At 38.7% G+C, this 24,710-nt stretch overlaps 2 protein-coding genes and 1 non-coding gene across 7 annotated transcripts; 2 read left to right on the top strand and 1 right to left on the bottom strand.

Annotated features, from left to right (window-relative positions):
* Positions 1-875: 875 nt before the first annotated feature.
* rin (ras GTPase-activating protein-binding protein 2) lies at positions 876-16,661 on the bottom strand. Of its 2 annotated transcripts, none has more exons than XM_085207229.1 (8): positions 16,514-16,661; positions 14,748-14,898; positions 12,589-12,730; positions 12,350-12,508; positions 11,879-12,164; positions 6,983-7,114; positions 4,105-4,544; positions 876-3,990 (listed from the first exon to the last, which is right to left on the bottom strand). In XM_085207229.1, the coding sequence occupies exons 2-8, from the start codon at positions 14,843-14,845 to the stop codon at positions 3,841-3,843; spliced, it is 1,407 nt and encodes a 468-aa protein (XP_085063355.1). In that variant the 5' UTR covers positions 14,846-14,898; positions 16,514-16,661; the 3' UTR covers positions 876-3,840. The 2 variants fall into 2 exon arrangements, with proteins under 2 accessions (XP_085063355.1, XP_085063354.1); XM_085207228.1 differs by having other exon boundaries at positions 16,409-16,568.
* A 622-nt stretch (positions 16,662-17,283) lies between these two features.
* Positions 17,284-22,917, top strand: sqd (RNA-binding protein squid). Of its 4 annotated transcripts, none has more exons than XM_085207237.1 (8): positions 17,284-17,539; positions 18,567-18,607; positions 18,862-19,136; positions 19,325-19,456; positions 19,550-19,817; positions 21,001-21,063; positions 21,860-21,972; positions 22,095-22,917. In XM_085207237.1, exons 1-7 carry the CDS (start codon positions 17,415-17,417, stop codon positions 21,925-21,927), a joined length of 972 nt encoding a protein of 323 aa, XP_085063363.1. In that variant the 5' UTR covers positions 17,284-17,414; the 3' UTR covers positions 21,928-21,972; positions 22,095-22,917. The 4 variants fall into 4 exon arrangements, with proteins under 4 accessions (XP_085063363.1, XP_085063360.1, XP_085063366.1 ...); XM_085207234.1 differs by having other exon boundaries at positions 17,285-17,539; positions 21,857-21,972; XM_085207240.1 differs by lacking the exon at positions 21,001-21,063 and having other exon boundaries at positions 17,286-17,539.
* LOC146540206 (small nucleolar RNA snR61/Z1/Z11) lies at positions 18,727-18,795 on the top strand. The gene has a single exon (XR_014879498.1). It is a non-coding gene; the product is annotated as a small nucleolar RNA snR61/Z1/Z11 (small nucleolar RNA).
* Positions 22,918-24,710: the final 1,793 nt, after the last annotated feature.

Raw genomic sequence — 24,710 nt, 5'->3', positions numbered from 1 at the left:
CCTCTGCGTACTCTGTTGTGTGCGGGATATAGCGTGACACAAAAAAAATCTTTTATTTTTGTTATTTATAGGAAAAATATATTTATTATTAAAATTATATTTGTCATAGTAGATGAACAACAGAAATAAACACAGATATAAAATGATGTTAAATAAGATGATGTAAAATAGACATAGATACCTAATGTAGACATTTATACATTTGTCAATTAACGGTTTCGATAAATCGGATCGAACCGTGAACAGCTGGAGAGTGGATGGTGGTGTCCACCTCAGATATTGTGGTAGATAAGTATTCGTTAGCTTTAGTTAAAAGTAGCATTTATACATTACTAGAGGACGCGCGCAGCTTGAATCATACGAATATTTATTAAATATATTTATTAAATATATTTATGAAATTATTTTTAGTTTAGGGGTTATATTTTGATAAATCGTGAAACACGTGTTCAATGAAATATTTTTATGAGTCTGAATTTTTAATTTTATAAAAATCGGTGCCGATTTAAAAAAAACCATACAAACTTTCAAACCCTATTTCATAGTTAAAATTTTCCAAAATCCCTTCTTCATTGATGTCCAGATTACGAAAATAAACATCTGTTCAATCTCAAATTTCACGTATCTGCCATCAGCGATGCTACTGTGCGTGCGTCTTACCTCAGTCAGTAGGAACATGTCCTTATATATATATATACATATATATATATATATATATATATATATATATATATATAGATTAATTATATGTCCGTTACTTTTCATTTTGAAAAGATAATATAATAGAATGATAATTTTATAGTAATTCAAAGCGTTTTTAATCATGAAGGCTCGTTGTTATTAATCTAAGGGGGATAGTAAATAAAACACACGGCGTTGTTACAAAAAGTACGTCTCTATTACAGAGGGCGGTGCGCGCGGTGGAGGAGGTGGTGGTGGTGGTGGTCGCGGCGCCACCACTATCAACACTACAGCGCGCACTCCACAACGCTAAGTTTAGACCCGCATCGACACAACAACCAACTGACGACTGTAAGGAACTATAAAACATATCATGTTATTGAGAATTTCAGAGTCTAAACTCGCTTGCAGTTTGCGGACGACGACCGCGAGGTCACATTCATTGTGTTTAGTACAAAAGACATTGCTCGTCGCCCGAACGAGGACGCCTCAGAGGCCGACTGCGTCCTCGTTCCGGCGACAGCTTCGTAAATATTTAGCATATGGCTAGTTCTGACTATGATATAAACTTAAATTAAATCAGTACAATAAATACAGAAACAAATTGAAGAGGTTAAGAGCTACACGAGTTGCAAGTGCGTGCGTGGTGGTGGGGCTGGCAGTGACGATGGTGTCGGATATATGTGTAGGGGTTAACTATAAATATTCCAAATGCATCCAATATTGCTCCCAATGTTTATTTGTTGAGAATCAAAATACTATTTATTATTAGTAATATTTCTCATATACAAAAATATTAATAAAATCGACTAAAAATGCTTACAAAAATTTATACGAATATAATTATTATGTAAAAAAAATACGCAATGGTGGTTTAAGCGTGACCTCATCTCCTCTACACACAACAGCAAGCTCGTCACTGCCGGTGCCGATGGAAAACACGTAAACATGTACAAGACAGTCTCGATGCCAGGCAGAGTTGCCACAATCATATGACTTATAGAAGTTTTCAAATTCACAGCTGTAGTATTATTCAATTCTAAATTTTAGTATAATAGATACAACAAAAACGTTATACCTTATAACATTATGAACTTACATTTATTTGCATTGTTTAATCTGATAAAAAAAGTTCATCATAATGTATTTATTAATTTGGAAAAGATAAAAGTTTAACTTTTTACTTCAAGAGACTTCTAGAACACTATAGTCACTAAGAACCATAGACTCGATTAAATGTGAACGAAGCACTCACTCATCCTGTTAACAAAAATGTCTTCCAAGTAATATAAAAAAATCATTACAGTATAAACTAAAAATGATATGAGTACGCAAGAATATATTAGTGACATATTTTAGCAAAAGCTGATGTAAGGAGTGGCGCGGCAACGTGACGTAAAGAACTAAACCTAACACTTTCAATTAAGATCAGTTTCCTTTTCAATAGTGTTTACACCACAATTGCTGTAAATAATTTATAGTGTTACCAACATGAATAATTTCTATTTGAACGTACTCTAAAAATACAATAATTAATAAATATTGGTTAACTCAAAATAATGCCATTTAGATGTCCGTACGACGTATGTAAGCAGACCAATTTGTCAATTAATATTTGTGTTATGTCAAATTAGATGCATAGCTATTTAAGATAAAATTATTGAATTGAATTCTTGATATATGGCGTTTCGAGCGTGCCAGTTGAGCACAATTCATTTCGCCAAAGATAAAATTATAGTAGCCATTTCAAATATGTCAATCTTGCCAACTTATTTAAGTCACGTAAAAATACATTAAAAATAATATACAGAATATGGGCAAATGTTATCACTCATTGATTTTAATGATAAGAATTTATTACATTTCTAGATTTGAAAATTATTGTATGTTATATAATAGATACCAGAGACACGGTCGACGTCGGACGAACGACTTAAGAATGTTTTGGATCAAATTTGCTCCATATTCAATATAACGACGACATTGAGTCCAAAGTAATGACATCAAGATATTTTTATAATCTATAAGAAGCTATATGACAAATATCAATTGCGAATGTACCTACGCACAGGACACGGCGCAGCCAAAATGTAATATATCTTAATATTTTTAAATCAAAATACAATTAGTGGTATAGAAAATATAGGTCGACCTACAAAAATTAGAAGTCCCAGTTTAAGTTGTAAGTGTGTGAGTATTTAAGAGAGGGCGGCCGCACCTTCCAACATCTTACATTAGAATTTTCCACATCTACATACAATTTTTAAATTACATATATCATTACTCGAATGCTAGTGTTTTGTTCAACTAAGTTCAATATAGTTTTATTATAATCAGTATACAAAAATGTAGTTACAGTAAGCAAACTATATAAGTGATTCGCGGGCGTCACTGTCAAGTAACATCGGTCACACGGACAACTTTAACATACCAAAAGCTGGAGGCGCAATGCAGGCGGCATTGCAAGTATTTATGCTGTATAATAGACTTCGCTTCCGTTGTCGCGGTCTGACGAGGACAGACACACATTTACAAAATGGAAACGAGCGATCGGATGCACTAAATGCAATAATGAATATATCATCAGTGATGCATAACACTTTTATGCTTTAAAAGTAAATTACAGAAAATAGGACTATTTGAAGAACTAAAGGCTGTACACGGCGCGCGAGCGCATCCGGGCGCTCGCTCCACTCGCGAGCGTCACGAGCGCTAGCTATAAACAAAAATTAAATTTTAACCGCTTAATATAAACTTATATAATAATTACAGGAGTCCAACGGGACGGGGACGGCGACCGGCGGTCGACCTTCGCGACAAGTCATTTTTTACTTTTCTTCATTGAGTTTTGAAAAAAAAACCCTAAAAACCTAACCTATAGTTGAGCCCACCTACGACGGTGTGGCGCCGCGGGGGGCGACCGCTGGTCGGACACGACGACATACAAGTACATACAAGAATTTGCGTGAAGAAAGACGGAGGGGCGAGAGGAGCACCTTACATAAAATTAATTCACTATCTAACTACTTAACGAAAAGAAGCGATATGCGAAGCGTGATCAGATCCGCGTGACAGGGGTGGCGCGGGTAGGGCGCCTAGCGGTGGTAGGGCGGCGCAGGTAGGGCGCCTAATGGGGGTAGGGAGGCGCGGGTAGGGCGCCTAGCGACGGTAGGCCTGGCGCGGCTGGAAGGCGGCGCGGTGGCCGGAGGGTGGGCGGCGGCGCGGAGGCTCCCGCGCGCGCGTCTTCTTCTCTTCCACGTTCAACTTCACCCCGGCGCCCTCGCCGCCCTCCATCGGGAAGAACAGAGGCTGTAGAATACAAACAATCGGACGATATGGTAACTATGTTTGCAAATGTCTAATTATATTTTGATAACATTTTAAAATGTATAAAATAAAATAATGACAGTGCAGGATACCGACCGCAGCGCTGAGACAGTCGGCGGCCGCCTTGGCCGTCTCGTAGGTGATGAACCCGTAGTTGGGGTGCCGCGGTGCGCCAGGCGCGGCCGGCTTGCTGTGCACGCGCAGCTCGGCCACGGGCCCGAAGCGTGCGAACAGCGCCCGCAGCTCGTCCTCGGTGGCGCAGTGCGGCAGGTTGCCCAGGAACAGTTGCTGCGCGTCCGAGTAGCGGCGCTCCGGCCGCGGCTCACGCACGTCGGCGGGCGGCGCGTGGGGAATGGTGCGAGGGGGGCGCGCGGGCGTCGTGGCGGGGGCAGGAGCGTGGGATGCGGGCGTTGGCGCGACAGTGGCGGCAGGGGGGGCGGCGGGCGGCGGCGCCGCGGGCGGAGAGCCACGTGGGACGCCGGCGCCCGATTTCAACAGGTTTGCATACGTCTTGGGTTCCGGAGGTGCGGGGGTAGCTGTTGAAATAACAGGATACTCATAATAAGCTTACTAACTTACTCGTAACCCATCGGTGCTTGTACATGGAGATATATCAGGAAAACTATTACTGGGGATATTTCTTAGTGTAATAGAACCCAAAAAAATGTTTTTTAAAAACTTTGTCTGCTTGTTTGGATAACGCTAATCTCAGAAACCGCGTAACATTCACGATTGGATGCTGGCAAGTTTCCTTTAACATTTAGTGTTTTATTACAATCAGTTTATAATTTAAAAAATTAAATCAATTTAAATTATGGTTAATCGACAAAATTGCTACTTGCTAAAAGAGTTATTTTATACAACTGTTTTATTGATTCGGCATTTTTTTTATTTTCGATGTTTTGTTCTTTGAAATTGCTTGTAAAATTATGATTTATGATATAAATAGCGGCACGCCCGCGACTTCGCCTGTTTGAACTTCATGATTATTCATTTAATAAATGGAATTGACTGACAACTATAATGACTTCAAATATGTTTTTTTTCTACGTTATCGTAATATCTATAAGGATTTTTGATTTGATTGTTTTGAATTAAAAAATACAACCAATGTTGATACTTGATATTTATAATAATATACATTGACCATTGATATGTAGAGCTAATTATTTATTATACTGTTAGCGAACTTGTGTAAAAGAGAGTAGAAATAAGTGTAAAAAAACTATGAAAGAATTGTGTTAATCGGGGGATGCAAGAGCGTCCATCAAAGTCAGTACTTATTTTTCAGGGGCGAGGCAGTCTTCAATAATATACCTATCATTATAAAATGGACCTGAACTGTTACCGCCTTCATCACGTGGAGGTACTCCTAGCTTATGTTATTTCAAATTATTAGGTCCGAATAGTAACCTCATTTCATTTAACACTGACCATGCATAACACCTATTTCGAAGCCATTATGTTCATATCTCTTAAAGCCTAAGCCGGGGGGGCTTAGGCTTTAAGAGATATGAATGATATCCAGATCTTCATTTTTGTTATATGGACAGAAAATGCTTGTTATGTTGATCAACTTTTACTAAGACGCTATATTTATATCTCTTAGAGATTAGATGGGCTGCTAGGATTCTACGTCAGGTACTCCAACCTTCATTTTTGTTATGTGGTGGAAATTGTTTGTCATGTTGTTCAATTTTCCCCAAGGAGTGTATTTTTTTATCTCTTGTAAAACTATAGACAGGCTGTGAAGGTTCCACACCAGGTATCCAGATTTTCAAAATAAAATATAGCCTAGGTGTTGCCTAGACATAACAGCTATACAACCAAAGAAGTTTCATTCAAATCCGTCCAGTAATTTCAGAGATTAGTGTACACCAATATACAAATAAACAGACGATTTTTTTTGTAAATTTGGGCTCTATTACTATTTCCTAAGCCCCCCTCAATTATTATTTTCTAAATATATTCAATGTACAGATGCGCCATTTTTACTCTCTTATTATATGTATAGATTAGACAAAAACGAGATTGTATGATGATAAAAACACTGAGATTTCAAGATTTAGGATTTAGATATCTTCAATGTAAGTTGACCTCACGTCTATAAAACCAATTATATTAAGATAATTTTGAAAGATTATATTATTTGCTAATATTTTTTTTGTAATAAATACAATTAAAGGGTCTGTGATTTCAAAATAATCGTGTTTTTTCAAATGCATATACATAGCACAACACCAAAACAGAAACAAACAATATCATTTTTTTTGTCCCTCCGTTTTTCCGAGGCATATAAACTGATTATTATGTACCTAACTAATATTGAAAGTTAGAGACAGGTTGTGAAGCAAGATATAGGCTATTTTTTATCCCAAAATTCTCACGGGGTCGGAATTTATTCGGGAAAGTATCTGAATACTAGGTACCCTCAGCCTGCCCTGTTGTATGTGGGATACAGTGTCAAGCGTGTCAGTGATTTTTTTATTTTAATAAACTACCAAAAGACTTAAATTACGATTTACTTAGTCTATTGCAGTATAGATAAACATACCACATTTTTTTTCTTAAATACATCTAAATATTTGTATAGTTCAAGTCCCTAGGCCCCAGTCAGTAATAGAATTTGTCATGAAGATTCTAATTGTTGTTTACAAAAATATAAAAAACTACACTCGAAACCGATAAGTACGATTAAAGAATATGGAGTTTCTGTGGTGGTACCTTGGGAGTTATTAAATAAATAAGGTTAAATTATAAAGGTGGTTAAAACCGTGCCGTGTCTGGCAATGGACAACGTGTCTGGCATTTCTAATATTATTCCCAAGAAAATATAAAAAAATGAGCTTTATAATAAACGAAAGTTTGGTACTATTTTTTGCATCTTTGGCTCTTAATCCATAACGTATATTAAAAAATTGTTTGTTCTAAAAATTACAAACATATAAAACTATTAGTAAGGCAAAACACAAACAAGGCTGCGGCGGCGGCGACAACTCGCGCTCGGGCTCTGGCTGCGGCTCTGGCTCGGGCGCCGCTTCGGGCTCGCGCTCGGCGGGCGGCGCGCTCGCCGGCGGCGCTGGCACTGCGCCCGAGATCGCGTTACCTGTATCACCAAACATTATTAATTTAAAATTTTTAATTATTTCAGACCTCGATAATATGGACATAAGTTGGAAAGAATATAAAATTAAGTGACATTATTAATATATGTCTCTATATAGGTATATCATGTTATATGTATATATTCTCACATAATAATGACGTCATTACAAAAAAAAACAGTTTGAATTTCAACCTGGTCTTTACCAGGTACAATAGACCTGAGCTGAATTTACTCACAAGGTAAACCAACATTTAAATCACAAAAGACATGTACTTGCGCTTTTGACACTTTGCAAGATAAAGAGCAATCGAAAAGCTCAATTGCGGTATTCGTGGTCCCGAACACAAAAGGTACAGCTCGAGGGTCAGTCTTGGGTCCATTGCACTTCTTATATTATGTCAATGAGACGAGCAACTGTATCAAACATTGTTCATGCTATCAGTTTGCAGTTGATTCATGCCTGCTAGCTGCTAGTATTGATCCAGATAAAGCCACACAATTGCTACAAACGGATTTTATCAGCCTTATATATATATCCACACTGATTTCGGCGATGGCGACTTCTTGCATGTCTCGCTTTTTTTACTTTAATTTTGGTGGGCTCTTATGTGTGACTCGCTAAGCCGAAATATGAATTTTGTTTTGAAAATTCGCTTACAGGACGCACAGTACAGTTGGCCAGCATCGTTATATGTATAGGTGTAGGAGGGTTTGAGTCGAGTCTTCCGTAATTGGCGTTTGGCATCGAGATCTTCTAAGCGCTGTTTTTCGTTTTTCTTTTCTTTTGCCCATCAACCTTATAATGTGGTGCCATGATGCAGGATAAGCTAGTAATAGTTAAATCACCTTTTATTAGGCAGTTACCTTTAAAATGTATAATCACCCATAATCATAACTGCCTGCATGTATTTACAAATGGGTCATGCAATTGTCCATATAACGAAATAGTTAACAAACATACTTATCTTGGACTTAATATTGACAATAAATTCAATTAGACTCACCAAATTGATCATGTATATAATAAACTCAGGCAGTTCTTAACTGTGATTATAATTATAAAAAATCGTATCCCCTTCAAGGTCAAGCTATTATTGTACTACTCCCTAACCCATTCATATCTCTATATGTAAAAATATTTTGTCTGTACATTTGGTATTTAGGTCTGAAATGGATAGAGGGGCACTTAAAAACAATAATAGAAAGCAAAAATATATTTTTTTAAATTTCTTGTCTGTCTGTATTTATGACCACCCTAAAACCCACCACCAGTTTAAAATCTAAAGTTGTTTCATCAAAATCGGTTCTGGATGAATTTTGAATGAACTCAAGGCATGAGTTCATTTTGCAAATATATAGCAATCCATATCTATAGTTATAATAAATCTGTATTTGTTTGTAATTAATCTGTGTTTTAAGCCGACTTTTAAAACAAGGCGGAGGTTCTCAATGAATTATTTTCGATTCGATATTCGATTCATTTATTCGATTAATTATTTTGGATTCGATTTCGGCATTGGATTATTCGATTCGATTTGGGTATTTTTTGTAATATGCAATCATGAAAGTTATTTTACAAAGAATATTATAAATCCTTACCCAAATCAATAATTTAACATTTAAGGCTGTTTCTCAACGAGTAAATTAAATTTTTCATTGACATCAACACAATTGACTGTCTGTCAATTCTGTTTATTAAATGAATAATCATGTAGTTCAAGCGGGCGAAGCCGCGGGGGGGCCGCTAGTATACAATATGGACTTGAGACTTATGGTCGAACTTATAAAACTTACCTTAGCAAATTATATAATCAAGTTAAAATAATAAAGAATATAGTTTCTAACAATATACTACGCAAATATCATAACAATGAATCAGAACTGTTTATATTTTTAAAAATCCTACCTGTTTAAAAAAATACTTTTTTTCTAATGAAATTAACCCGACCGAAAAACCGACTTTAGTGTAGTCTTAGTGTGGAACAGTGGCGTAGCTAGGGTATTTGCTGCCCGGTGCGGCTTAGGGGATTTGATGCCCTTTAAAATGGTCTAAGGTCTAAAACAAAGATAAAACAAAGTGATCGTCGACTTTGATGCCCCTTTCCTTTTGATGCCCGGTGCGGCTTAGAGGACTTGATGCCCTTTAAAATGGTCTAAGGTCTAAAAACAAAGAAAAAAACAAACTGATCGTCGACTTTGATGCCCCTTTTCCTTTTGATACCCGGTGCGACCGCTGCACAAAATGCTGCATAAAATAATGAAAAATACAAATATTCATGAAGGGGTCGATTTTTAAAAAAAAAAGTATAATTTATTAGTGGATATGCGCGATAACAGATTAGTCGGCAGCATTACAGGATTATTACATCCGAAAAGGATAATTAATTTTGGCACACTGTAATTACGATTATCAATAATTGAGCGCCATAAAATAAATACAAGTAGAACGAAGAAACTAGGGAAAATTCTCAGTCAGTAGAGAACCATTGCACCGCCATCGATAATTACCGACGCATCCCAAGCATGTGTCGAAGACGTTCCACAGCTACAATTAATGAATGGGAAACTGCAATTTCTTTTCCAAGGCTCAACCTGAAGCCATACAAGTGCAAGTCAACCGTATATACTGCGCAGTATATTAGACGACGTAGCGTACCCAGGCGTCAGAGCAACGAGAAAGATGTTAACATGTCATTATTTCTGGCCTGGAATGAATAGACGCAAGTACGTGGGCAACACAATGTGTATCTTGTCAAAAAGCGAAAATCACGCGGTCGCGTCACAATAATTCGTCACTCATGCAGTTCCCCGAATCTGAACGATTTGAACATGTTCACATCGATATTATGGGACCGATTTACTCTGTGGCTAAATGTAGCTCAGGTAGCCGAAGCTACCTGAGCTACCTGAGCAGTAAGATATGAGTACATGCGACAATGTGTTTCTCAGGACCCACTCTGTAAGAAAACCACTGATCGCACGAGGGCCCCTACAAAGTTTTGAAAAAACATGAAAAATATTTTAAAGTTCAACGCTCCAACAAAACAGCTGTCATATCAATTGACCGACTTAAGCCAGCCTTCGTTGTCAACAAAGGCGATGAACCCACAAATACAACATCAGCAGAACGACAACAATGCGCAAACGCAGCAGCCGACAACAGCAAAACTCTGCTTCAAGTTACGAGGTCTGGTCGAACAATTACACCGACATTACAGTTCGATTTGGTTTTTAAACATATTTTATTTTTGTAGTTATATATTTTTCTGTACATTTTTTTCCCAAAGGGGGACAGTATTGTAAGGGTACTGCACAAGCATAAACATTATTTCTAAAGATAAATTGTAAACACGCTATATCAGCGCCCTAAACTTATCCGATCTCTAAATTTATTTCGATATCTCTAAAGCATTTGATTTCAGGGTCTGGCATGCAAGCCTCATAAGTAAGCTTCCCGCATACGGAGTATCACCTGACCTTTGCAATTGGATATCAGACTTCTTGAGTGAGCGATCGATACAAGTTGTCCTTGATGGCCGCGTATCTGATCAACAGGCTATAAGTGCCGGAGTTCCTCAAGGTTCTGATCTGTCCGCAACCCTATTCCTGCTGCACATCAACGATATGTTAACACCCGATATCGTTGGGTACGCTGATGACAGCACGGTTGTTGACAAATATCTATCTAATGCGAAGGCCAACCGGAACGAAATCCAGTCTTGTCGGGAGTCTATCATAGACTCGTCGCGGTCGTCTGAATCTGGCACTTCAGGGCGTCTCTGAATGGGGTGATGCTAATCTTGTCAGGTTTAACGCCATCAAAACTCAGGCGTGTTTATTCTCTACAAAACGGAGCCCCTTCGATCTTGCTCCGACTTTCCGAGATGTACCCGTGCCGATAGCTGACCATCTTGAGCTTCTTGGCATGAGCCTTACGTCAGATCTGAACTTTGGACGTTATATCGAGTTTCTGGCTACTACAGCAGCTAAAAAACTAGTCCTCTCAAGGGTTAGGCAGTATTTCACACCGGGACAGCTTCTTCAACTTTATCAAGCTCAAGTCCGATCGAATATGGAGTACTGTTGTCACCTATGGGTCGGATCTGCTAAATATCAGCTAGCGACCTTAGACTCGATTGAAAATCGCGCCAAGAAGCTCATTGGCGACACAGCGCTTGTTGAGGCAAAGCTGCAAAGCGTAGAACACCGTCGTAAAGTAGCATGCCTGTCGGTATTCTATAGGATACATTTCGGAGAGTGTGCAGCAGCGCTGCATGACCTAGTACCCTCTTCTCCTTTCCATCAGCGGGGCACAAGACGTAGGCTGGGATTTCACCCATATGTCATCGATGTGCCTGCTTTTCGAACGCAGCGCTTCGCCTACACTTTCCTAATGCGAACAGCTAAGAAGTGGAACTCCCTGCCTGCTCAACTGTTCCCCGATAAATACAACTTGGCCGTCTTCAAGGAAAGAGTGAATAGGCATTATCTGGGTAAGCATGCTCCACCATCGTCCGCATCGTCACTTACTACTAGGTGAGATAGCGGACAAATGCTTACCTATCTTCAATAAAAAAAAAAAAAAAGTTTTGTATTAAAATATTGTAACTATACACTATAAGTCTTACATTATGAATAGAATGAAAGAGAAAGAGAATGAAAGAGTATAAAATAATTCCAAAAACTTGACTCTGTATCGTATTGTTGGTGCGCCAAACGTATGCATTTTTCTAAGTTTTTAGTTTGAATTAATTAACGGCTCACCTTGCAGCGCGGCCACGAGGTGTCGCGTGGCGTCCTCGTGCGGCGGCGGGTGCCCGTTGAGATGCGGCGCGGGCGCGGGGGCGGAAGCGGGAGAGGGCGCGGGGGCGAGGGCGGCGGGAGCAGGGGCGGCGGGCGGCGACGGCAGCGGCGCGTGCGGCGGTGCCGGGAAAGGCGCGGGCGGGAAGGCGGTCGCCGGCGGGAAGTACCCGCCCGCCGCCGCCACCTCCTCCTCCTCGCCCTCCGACCGCCCGGAGCCCTCACCCTCCTCGTCAGAGAACACTATGTCCTATGCAAACAAAACACAAACACTTGTTGTCATGAGCATATTTTTTATTATTTAAAACTTAGAAAAGGTGTGTAAATTTACAATTTTATTGTTGATACTTACTCTAAAAATTTGTTTGTAACAACATAATCTTTAAATGAAGGACTCAGAATGTCTACACGCAACATTTAGGGACATAGGGATACCTGGTAGCGGAATATGTCGTTGTGCACGTAGTACTTCTTGGGTGTCTGCGCGGCGAGCACGAAGGTCTGCGTGAAGCGCCTCATGGGCGCGCCGCCGTTGGACAGTTCGCCCGTGACCTGCACCACCACGCCGTTGCCCAGCGTCGCCTGCGCGTCCACCTGCCACGCAAACATCAGCTGTATTAGTAGGTCGACTAGAGGTGTGGTAATGGCACGGTTACTCGTGCGGTGCCCCGTACCTGACTAATCTTGGCGTGACAGTCGCGGAAGTTGAGCTGCTGTATGCGGTTGTGTATCTGCTTCTGCCCCACGACGGGCAGCGTTTCCCTGTTGGGTGCGTCGAGCCCGCCGTGCACGAACGACGAATAATTGTTGTAGAATCTGGCAAATTACATTCATATAATATTAGAAAATATTGAGTACCCCGACTCCCACCGAGTTTTGGAGACATTATGTAACAGATATATAATACCTCGGTTTATACCACTATTTAATATATATTCTCTCTTGTACTTCAATATGATATGATTTAATCTATACTTATAATAAAACAGTAAGAATATTTTGTGTGTACATTTAACTGAAATGGATAGACGGACACTTAAAAAGAATAATGGAAAGCGAAAAAGCTTGTCTATATGTACCAGTGGCGTAGCTAGGGGAGTGCGAGCGGGGCGGTCGCACCGGGCATCAAAAGGAAAAGGGGCGTCAAAGTCGACGATCAGTTTGTTTTTTCTTTGTTTTTTAGACCTTAGACCATTTTAAAGGGCATCAAGTCCTCTAAGCCGCACCGGGCATCAAAAGGAAAGGGGCATAAAAGTCGACGATCACTTTGTTTTTTTTTTTAGAACTCATCAACAGGAAAGGGGCATCAAGTCCCCCAAGCCGCACCGGGCAGCAAATACCCTAGCCACGCCACTGATATGTACGTCTGTATGATCACGTTTATCTCCGAAAGTAGTGAACTGATTTACTTAAAACTTTCGTCAATTGCCTTGTTTAAGTTGTAGTGTATGTATACCTGGTACCGCCTGGCAGGGTAGCCATGTAATGTTGGTGTGTTCGAGACGTCTAATGAAAGACTGCTCTTGATCAATACTAGTTTATTACTGTGCTTAAATATTAAATGCATGTATTAAAGATGTTATATTAACCTAAACACCATACACAAGTCTACATACACTACAAAGTCAACTTAACATCTAAAGTTTGATTCATCAAAATCAGTTCATTAAAAAAAGTTATCGGCATTTGAATGAACTCAAGGTATGAGTTTGCCTGCAAATATATAGCAATACATATCTATACTTATACTTATAATAAATCTGTATTTATTTGTAATGAATCTGTATTTTTAAGCGACTTTCAAAACAAGGAGGAGGTTTTCAATTAAATATTTTCGATTCGATCTGTCAGTTAACTCTGTTTATTAAATGAACAATTATGTAGTGCAAGCGGGTAAAGCCGCGGACCGCTAGTTAACAATATCGGTAGTGTTCACATGTTGAGCGAAGCGAGTATCAATTGTAGTTACATTAATTACCTAGTCGGTATCTATAGCAGGCGCCTAGCGTTACCAAGAGGTAAAAAGTCTCCAGTAGAGCGCTCTGCTCAATAAATATTTTGTATTAGCATATAAAGTATAGTACTTTCATTATTTTTTAGTACATATAATTATTTGATATCGAGAAATGGAACGTGTTTAAATTAAAATATAAATTGTAAAAGTGGGTAATTGTATTTTAAAAACAGTATAAAATAGCGTGTATCGATTGAACGATGTTCACAAATTTATAAACCCGTGAAATATAAACATAGTTGCATAACCCTTGTTTTACTTCCATCCCACTAAAGAACTCTCTCCATCCACCTTCCTCAAAATTGACCGCAATGCCACGCTTTGTCTTTTTAACAAAGATAGATAGAACGCGAGTGTTCAAAGCGCGTTTGTAGTCAGACCATGGGCCTCATATCGTCGATTAAATACAAAGTGTACAAAATAGGAAAATGTGACTGCAGATCAAAGAGAAGGACTACGATAACTTTTACTTTTTATAGAAGAACAACATATTTAGAAAAAATACACAGGTATGACATAAACATAATGTTTATTTATTTAAAGAGAAAAAGATTATTTCCAAAATGTATATACCTGAAAATTGGGAACAGAGTGTTTTATCACTAAGTATCCTTTGCCTCAGCCAGTAGGCACAACAGGGTTGCTGTGTGCGGGATACGGCGTGACATAAGTTTCGGTTTGCTCGCACTACTGAGTGGGTGAGTAGGTGAGACCTCACCTACTTACCCTAACAGACCAGATAATACAAGTGTCGCAGATAGCAGAAATAAACAATCATAGATAGGAGAGATTATTTTACCAACGTGTGTCAAAAGTTACCTGTGGAGATGCGCAGGCGCCTTGTTAAGTAGCGTGTAGTACTGGCGGACAAACTCGCGACCTACGCTCTGCGGGGACGGGGACGCCTCCATTACCATCGCTGTTGCTAACACTGCGCCGACTGATACACCCCTCCGCTATGCACGTTGCCCTACAAACAAGGAGTATTGGATTGTGGAATTGAATAGCCTTTTATTGAGTGAAGAAGCTGTTGTAATAGTCAACTGCCGCAGAAAATTCTTATGAGATGAGCCAATAAGAAATCATTGCAAATTTGGCAAAATATAATAAGATAGTATATAAAATATATTGTGTAATAAAATTTCAATTAGCTTTACTAGCTAATCCTAGTTGTGGCTAGAGTGACTGCAAACGTGACAGGTTATGAATTTGATTTCAACTTGAAAAAATTAAATATTTAATATTTTCAATTTTTCACTCTGGTGTTGAGGCAAAGTGCTACATTGCATTCCATTTTAATGATGACAGCAGAATATCTAAACACTAGGATTCCTCTGCCTACCCTGCTGAAAAAAAAAACTGTTAATATACTGTAATATAACAATCAAGATCAACACAGATGCTAATATAGTATTATTATATAATACTATATTGTCATATACTAGAAAAAATATTTACTGGTTATATTTGAAGGTTAAGTTATCCTGGATATCAGAAAATTGTGCAAAAAATGAATGCTCTACAAAAATTGTAGAGTATAGTAAATATGTAGAAAAAATATACAATAAATGTTATGCTGATCTACATGAAAGAAAAATTGTAAGTTTTACTATTGAGAATTTTATAATTAATAAATTTTATATGGTTTTATCTGCTTGTAGCATCATATACAATTAAACCAAGAATAATGTTAATTTACTAGTTACGACACACAAAACCTAAAATTAAGCATTGTATCAGATTACTTTCATACTTAAAATATTGCCACATTTAATTAAAGACAACAATGAAATTAATAATTATTTACAAAAGGATATTAAATGTAAGAAACAGACCTTTACATATATAAGTACTATATTAACAAAAAAATGATATCTAAAACTGACAAATGTTAACTAAAGTTTTAATTTTTAGTTTCTTCTTTAAACTATAAAAATATATTGCTGACAACAATTTAAATGAAAGTATGGAGTTATTGACCATTTTACAAGAAAGTAATAAGGCAGTGAAGTAATACTAGTAATTTTCGTATCGGGTATAGTCTTAAAAAACAAATATTATTGTTACATGGTATTTAGAACAAAAGATGTAATATGCATGCCCTACATTACGAAGTATGCTTCGTTGTAAACAACTATAGTTTAGCAATAAATATGTATGAAAAGAAAACGAGAAGAACAGAAAGAGACTAGTCTGTTACATACGATCAGCATCCAGGGGTCCGTCAAACCACGCATGGCGACTATCACTATAAATTAAGTAATACATTTCATCCCCGCTTTCAAAAGAGCAGTTCATACAACATTTTTAACGTAAAAATATTTTACTGTTAAAGACAACGATATAACATCCATAAAGTAAGTCCGGTTCATCTATCAAAGAAACATTAGGGCTTTAACCTATAGAAAGAAATCCCCTGCCGACGACCAAAATAAGTAATTTTTAGGACAGTATCATTTTTTAAAAAGCATGAAACTTACCTCAGTAAATTATAGGCATCAAAATGGTGTAATTTGCAACGAATAATCTCGAAAATCGCGTAATTTTCACGATAAATAAGGACTGAAAACAGAAAAAGAGCCTACCTCACCGTTCGGTGTCAATTTAGGCGCAGTGTTGCCGCTTTTCCTGAATTAATTTTGAATTTTCTATTTACAATACATAAAACTACGATACGGTAGTATACATATATAATGACACATAGCAAAGATATGGAATTCATGTACGTGTACTTGTATTATATGAAAAATAACGATTCAAAAAGATTAATGCCCGATTTCGAAAAAAATAATGTAAATAACTTGTAAAAAATATATACGATGTGTGTCTGTGAATAAAGAATTTGTAGGTCTGATAATTGATATATATGTAACTAAATCTTGTATAAAATAATTATTTTGTAAAGAAAATACAATTATATTTTAAATGGCTAGTATTACTATAATGCTTTACATCTTAACTATACTAATAAAAATATTTAAATAGTTCATAATTAAAAATTTAGCTCATATTTGTCATCAATAATAAAAACTAATAGAATTAAAATTGTTTGATATTGCTTAAACATATAGTTTGGTATATTTTGTTCAAAGAATGATATTGCGTGTTTCAGAACGTAAGTATGTTTTATTACGCGGGCTTATTTTCTTAACGTTGGTAAAAGTTATTGATTGCTTGCCAAATATATTGTTCTCTTTCGCGCACCAAGGGACTGCATCGTCCATCTTTGTCGACGCCGGTCCGTGCCATTGACCTCATAGACTCTGCTCGCTCCCTATTGGCCAATGTCAAAGAAGGGATGAAATAGTACGCAAAAAAGCGCGTCTGTTTGCCATTAGCCAACATGACGGCATAGTTCGCGCCGACTCATCATACGCCCTCTCTCATTCTTCTGCATTTGGCATTCAGCGTTGAAGGTCGTGTTCAGACCTTAGGTTTTAGTTTATTGTTACTTTAAGTCTAAATATAGTAATAATAATAGTAATAATGGCTAATAACGATAATTTTGCACAAGATGTTACTGAAAATCAAGTGAATGGTAATGCAGAAAACGGTGGAGGCGATGGCCAAGAACATAACAGTGCCGACGCCCCGGGACGCGATGACGACAGGTAAAACCATTTCTATGTATTTATCGATAATATAATGAAACATTTCAATATATTTTAATTGATACTTTAAATATTTAATTTTCAATTAGTTTTTTTGCGTTCTAAATTTATTTTCACAGTAATTACTAGCTTGCCGCAATGGCGGCGTCGGTCCGGCATTTTTTCAATATCGGCGTTCTAATCTATTTTAATCCATGATGTTTATTCAAAATTCAATGCTTTTACTCTTGCAGCGGGTTCTTCGCGATTTAAATTAAATCATCAATGTCGTAGTTCTCATTTCAGATAAATTCCAGGTTACCAATTGTTAAATTTATTTTGAAGCTCTCGACTCAAAATGGCGTCACTCGCGCGTCACTCTCGAGTTGACGCCGGCGCGGTCCCGTTATTGATTTTGTTTCGCACGTTTAGTTATTTGTTTAATGGATGTTACGGTCAGCTCGGGCTCGGCCGCGTTAGCTTGCAAGATTTTAAATCGGTGGTAGTGCATTTATGGCGCTGCATATATGTGCGCCGTGCAGTGCGGCCGCGGTCAGTTTGGAGCGCTACTAACGCCCTGTCTCTCTGCAGGTGTGAGCCTGCGCCGCCGCCGCCGCAGCCGCCGGAGGACGTCATGGTATATATCCGCAAAGGCTCACACTACAATAAAACAACGACCAAACTGACGACTGAACCCACTGACTGAAACCACTTGATTTTGAATCCACTTAACTTTGGGCCCTATTCACACTTGCCAATTTCAAATCTTGCGATATCAGTGTAACATTCTTGTTTTCATTTCTCGTTGTCTTTGATTGATAATGTTAAATTTTGCAGTTTAATTTTTGTAACTTACAGGTTTCTGAATTTATTTTGCTGCAGTGCTTGGAGTTTGTTTTTAACAAAAAAAAAGTAGCTGTAAAGTACTATAAACAAGTACTGCATAGTGTTAATTTTAAATTAATTGTAATTTAAGTCAGTTTCTTTATCGAGGCAAATGACTTTCATGTGTTTTTCCTATTTTAATTATATTGTTGTGTGCTTACAGAAAACTTTTTGTTGGAGGTTTGAGCTGGGAAACAACAGATAGTAAGTTGATACATCATTCATGTCATTTCTTAAGAAATCACAATATTCTAATTATAAATTTAACAAACTATTAACTATTGTGTTAGGGATAAATCTTTACATTGAAATAAATTAGAATATTCAAATGATGAACATATCAGTTCTGCTTCTGAAGTTATTTGAAGTCAACATACCCACAATACTGAACATTGCCAATAAATATTATTTGTTTTTGTACTTGTGACTCTGTTTTACTATATTTCGTTCTTTTACAGAGGAATTACGTGATCACTTCAGTGCTTATGGAGAAATTGAAAGTATCAATGTTAAGACAGATCCTAACACGGGGCGGTCGCGGGGGTTTGCATTCATTGTTTTTAAGGCACCTGACTCCATTGACAAGGTGATGGCTGCCGGCGACCACACCATCAATAACAAAAAAGTAGACCCAAAGAAAGCCAAGGCGAGACATGGGAAAATATTTGTTGGTGGACTCAGCAGTGAAATTTCTGATGATGAAATAAAAAACTTCTTCAGTAATTTTGGAGCAGTAAGTTAATTTTTTGTCTTGTTTAAAATATTTTTGTCATTTTATGATGAAAATTCCGGTTTTGGTGAGATGAAATTTTCTAGAATCTTGGTGAAGATGACTCCGGGCCACTGATAATTAATTTATAATATTTAATAATTATTATTTATTTCAAATACATTGGGATAATATCTTCTTTCTACTTATAGGTCATAGATGTGGAGATGCCCTTCGACAAGACAAAGAACCAAAGGAAAGGTTTCTGTTTCATCACATTTGAGTCCGAGCAAGTTGTCAATGAGCTACTGAAAACTCCCAAACAGACCATCGGCGGAAAGGAGGTGGGTACAGAGCCAGCGCCCTCTTGGATGCGCCCTCCTATTATTTGATGTGTATTTTGTTGTGTATTCTAATGTGTGTTTGTGTTGTTTTAGGTGGACGTGAAGCGCGCGACGCCGAAGCCCGACGGCCCCGGGGGCATGGGTGGCCGAGGGGGCCGCGGTGGGCGGGGCGCGCGCGGGGGGCGCGGCGGCCGCGGGGGCTACGGTGGACAGGGCGCATGGGGCAATCAGGGCTACGGCAGTTACGGCTACGGGCAGGGCGGCTATGGCGGTGGCTACGACGGCTACGGCTACGGCGGATACGGATACGACAGCTACGGAGGCTACGGCGGATACGATTACTCGGGCTACCCGAATTACGGTAAACGCGGCAAGCAGCACTAGCGGGGGGCCGCTCCGACACACTACCTCGACTGACGTTACCTGAGTAGAGTAGACGTAGAGTAAGGCGGCGGGCTGCGGGCCGCCGCGCCGCTAGGTTAGCGTAGTGGGCCGCCTCCGTCCTTGAGCGTCGTTAGGTGTATGTCTTAGTGTGTAGAAAATATTTATTTTTCTATTATAACTGCGTATTTACATTGATATTCTATCGAGATAATGTGTAGTGAATGTCGTCGGGGCGCCGTGTCCGTCGATCCCAAGCGGACTGTAATATTTCCGAGAGATCATTTTATTTGCATTATTTAGTTTCATTATGTAATTCCACTGATTTGCATCACTGTTGCGCGAGTGCCCACGCAGCTAGATCACTCTTTATCATTGTTTCACTAGGTACTATGTTTGTACATATATGTTACCGCCTTACGTTTTATATAAGTGTTCATTTGTAATACCACTTTTGACATATGTAGCAATGTCGCCCGAGTTTTATTTGTTTTTTGGTATCTCTATTTTACCTATTAACGCTCTCGCCACATGCTACATTTGGGTAATTGGGGTAATATATGGAGAGACATTGTGAAAGTGATAAAGATATGATGAAGCTTTGAATAAAGCACTGTTACCAAAAATCAATGTGTTTCCATATATACCCCGCCCTGACTCCTCCATCACCCCTGTCCTCCCCTACCCGCCTCACCCCGCCTTACCCTAACTAATATGACGGAACACGACACCTTCACTGTCACCTTTAATATACATTTTATTTGTTCATTGAAGTCAATGAAACAGTCTTGCATTTGAGTGATTACAGATAAACTAAGTAATATATTTTGTTGATTATAATTTAATTTAGTCTACATTTAAAATATAAATATTTTGACATATTTTATTTATATTGATAACTTATCAATAATAATGATAATATTAAATAATTTACATTTATATAAAGTATTAATAGCAAAACATATAATCATTTCAGTACTAAACAAATTTGTTCAAGAACTTTAATGAAATAATATCCTAGTATAATATGAACAAAGTATTGAGTCCGCTGTTACCGCAGGCAGCTATAGCAGAAACAATACGCGCCACTGAAGATGGCCACTTGCCATGTTTGGTGGCGCGTACGGCCGAGCGCGTAATTAATGGAACTGTGTTGCGGGCAGACTACGGCGGGTACGGAGGGTACGAGGGCGGCTACGGCGCGCGAGCGGCTCCACGCGGGAAAGGTACCTACCCCCCACTACCCACGCCCACTGCCCGCAATCTCGTACCGACGTTTTGTACCACCTCTGGTCCACCAAGTGTAAAGTGCCAAAACGTTTGGTATGAACTGTCACCATCTAGTTAGCATTATTTGGTAGTGACGTCTGGTTGCTGCGGCTGTGAGCATTGCATTGCATTTAATTACCCAAATTGTATGAATTAACTAGTTATACCACATTTCTTTAGCAACTAGTAACTATGTGAGATAACACGCTTCGCGGAGTCGGCACGTTGTTTGTACCTTTATTTATAAAGTTATGTTTTCATAGTTCAGTGTCATCTCACAGTTAGGCTTTGCTCAATTTAGATAGAAGTAGCTCTTGCTTACATCACACACTAGTCATCCATTGAACGCTAATTGCGTAAAGATACGCTTACACCTAATATTCGCTAAGCATTAATATATTCGTGATTCCGTTAGACCGCACGGCGCGAGGGCAACTCTGATGTTATATTCAACAGAAATGAAATATGATAAAAAATGATCCCTCTGAAACATTATTCAAAATTGGACTTGTACTGAACTATAACTGGTGACCGGTTTGCGGTTTTCCCGTTACGTGTGAGCGTACCGTTACTCCATAATACTCGCATGAATAACTCGCCGCAGACCCTGTTCGCAGTCGGTGGTACTTAATTGTCCCTTACAACTACTTGACTGTTTAAATACTGCTAATGACGTACTAATGTGATGTATTGTTAGATATGTTAGTGGTGTAAGTGTGCGTGGTGGGTACAAGTGCGCGTGTGTTGCAGCAGGCTACCAGGGCGGCAAGCAGCGCGGCGGCGGCGGCGGCCGCGCCAACCAGAGGCACCAGCCCTACTAGGCGCGCACCAGTACCTGCCGATAGTCATCTCAGTCCAATAGTAAGGTGAATATGGAATATACCACTCTGGAACCACGCTTGCTTATTGCTACACGCGCTTTGCGTAGAGCTCTGTAGGTGCGCCAGTTGTGATGTGCGGTGTCTGACGGCGTGGTCGCTTGTTGCAGGTTAAGCGATCGGTCGCGCGTCCCCCGCGCCGCCGCGCCGGCTCTCCGCCCCCGGGTGCTCCGCCGCCAGCAGCCGCGCCGGGGACGCGCTATTCCATTCCACATTAATTTAAGAAATCTTTTTAAGAACATTTTAAGGATAAAGTACGCGGCGCGCGACTACGAGCCTCGCAGCGCTCATTTAATATAATATAGTATGGATTTATAGATTAACTCGAGTATTATTGCTGATTAGATTCAATTTGACATTATAGTATCGAATTCTTACCTTTGAACTGATTCTTATAGTAATAATTATACAGAGCTTAACATAAAGTATAGTAACAGCGGCGTCCCGCAGCGTGTGCGCGAGTGTGTGCGCGAGTGTGTGCGCGCGTGTGTGCGCGCGCGAGTGTGTGTGTGCGCGCGCGAGTGTGCGTGAAGAGAAGGATCTCACTGCAAACAATCGTTGTAGATTTGTATTCATTTGGAGGCAGAGGCGAAACAAGAAACTAAATCAGAATCATGTATTTTATACAGAGCGGCGTCCCTCCGCGGCGCTCGGGTAGTGTAATAAGGATCACATGAACAAACTGCTGATATACAACTGTATGTCCAAATAAAACTGTAAATAAAATGTTGACTTTTTGTGTAACTACATGGGTGTTTGTTTGTGGGGCGTCCACCGCCACCACCACCACTACAACCGCCAGCGCTCCACTGTCGTCTTGTCACTTAATGTGTAATGATCGTTGTATTTGTGTTGAACGATGATTTGGTTACAAATTAAACCTAAGTACTTCTAACTTAAGTAAAGATGGTCAAAATAAATATGGTAACAATATTGTCTTGCTCACTTCCATTCTAAATTCGTATTTTTTATCTGTTTAAATAAGTTTCCCTTTTTAGTTATTTCTTATTATTTTTGTTACTGAATTTTTTTAACATGAAACCTAATATTCCCTTACCCGCTCATTTTAATTGAGAAAGCTTAGATGATAACGAGAAATGTCGTATAATACATATCTTTTGACCGGCTATAGATTTTCAAAAATGTAAAAAAAACTTGCATGGACATACTCGAGCGCGTCAGATATTGATATCAATTTCCAATGTCTTAAACATGTTAATATGTTAATCTGACAGTTTCCATGACGGAGGTGGTCTTACGCAAGAATTTAAAATGAAAAAAAAATAATCGTGTGTCATTTTGACGTGTCAGCTTTACGTTGTATCCCGCACGCAGCAGGGTAGGCAAAGGGAACCTAACGTTAAGACACTGTTCCCCACTTTCTGCCAAATTTTGCAGGCATTGAGTGTTGAGTAGCAGTACTTAACATTAAGATTTTGCCTCGACACCAGAGCGAAGAAATGGATATATAAATTTAAATAAATATTTCATTTCTTGGAATGGAGATTGAACCCACAACCAACCAGTCGGTTTTACAGTCACACTCTGTGCCCGTGCGCCACGACTGACCTCAATTTTTTTATTCATTGAACGTAATCGATTGAAAAGCCCAAGAAATAGAATGTAAATAAAAGAAAGTATGTTTGAAATAGAATACTTGTATTTATAAAATAAAAATACAAAAAAAACTTTTCAAGTATTTTAAATTATTGTCTTCATTGATGAGTAAGGGAGTAAGAAATAGAGAAAGAGTGAGGAATAGAAATACAGAGAGAGGAATATAGACAATTCGTAGGTACATTAAACTATCGATCAATTTCTATTACTTCGGCTTGCGGGATTCGTCGGATTATATATTTTTCGTAATCCTTGAATTATTCCTTCCAAAATAAAACAAAAATTAGCCGCGCTCGAGATGTCGAGATAGCATTTTTTTTTTACAACTGGAACCTTCCGCCCCCGAAAGAAGGGGTCTTTGCGTCCCCCTCAAATTGTCAGATTAGTGGAATATACACGATTTAGCATATAACTAACTTACCCTACCTTAATCTGATGCGCTTGAAAATGTCAGATGATAATTTTTTTTTAACTAATCTGATCCTTTATCCTAGACGAGCGGCCATAACCGAGTACAAGGAATCCCCCAGTATCCTAATCTGCCGCGCTCGAGTAAATCCTGAAAGTCCCCTCTTCCTCCCTATCTATGTTGTATGTGTATTAGTAAAATATTACAATGTCCAAAAGCATAAGGACTTTATTTTTTTTGTATTGTGCTTGTGTCTAGTGCTACTACTATCAGACTTCGAAAATTCTCTTGAACCCTTAAGAGAAAAAAAAACCAAATTTATTTGATGAGAATATAGAATTGTTCAATCTAAAATAATACACAAGTGAATTTGCTCCTAATATTCGGGTAGGCGCTTATAAGATTTGTCTGGTTGCGATCGTATGCATGCTAAGTGACTGGCAATGGACGTCATTTCTGATATTATTCCTAAGAAAATATAAAAAATTAGAGCTTTATAATTTAACGAAAGTTAGATACTCTTTTTTGCATCTTTGTTACCTAATAACTCCAAAGTAACCGCCACCCAATACTTACCATTGTTGGGTGCACGCGCACAGCTTATCGAAGGTCTGGCCATTATCGGCTCTGGTGATGATTTATTTTTGTTGTATTGATGAAAAACATCTAAGAAAAATCCTGTAAATGTATTTCTAACACT

This window comes from Heliconius melpomene, chromosome 3 (genome assembly GCF_056956725.1).
Source record: "Heliconius melpomene rosina isolate 202511_hmr_F chromosome 3, ASM5695672v1, whole genome shotgun sequence".
Classification (NCBI taxonomy): domain Eukaryota; kingdom Metazoa; phylum Arthropoda; class Insecta; order Lepidoptera; family Nymphalidae; genus Heliconius; species Heliconius melpomene.
The sequence above is the reverse complement of the archived record's forward strand: the minus strand, read 5'-3'. Positions and strand labels throughout refer to the sequence as shown.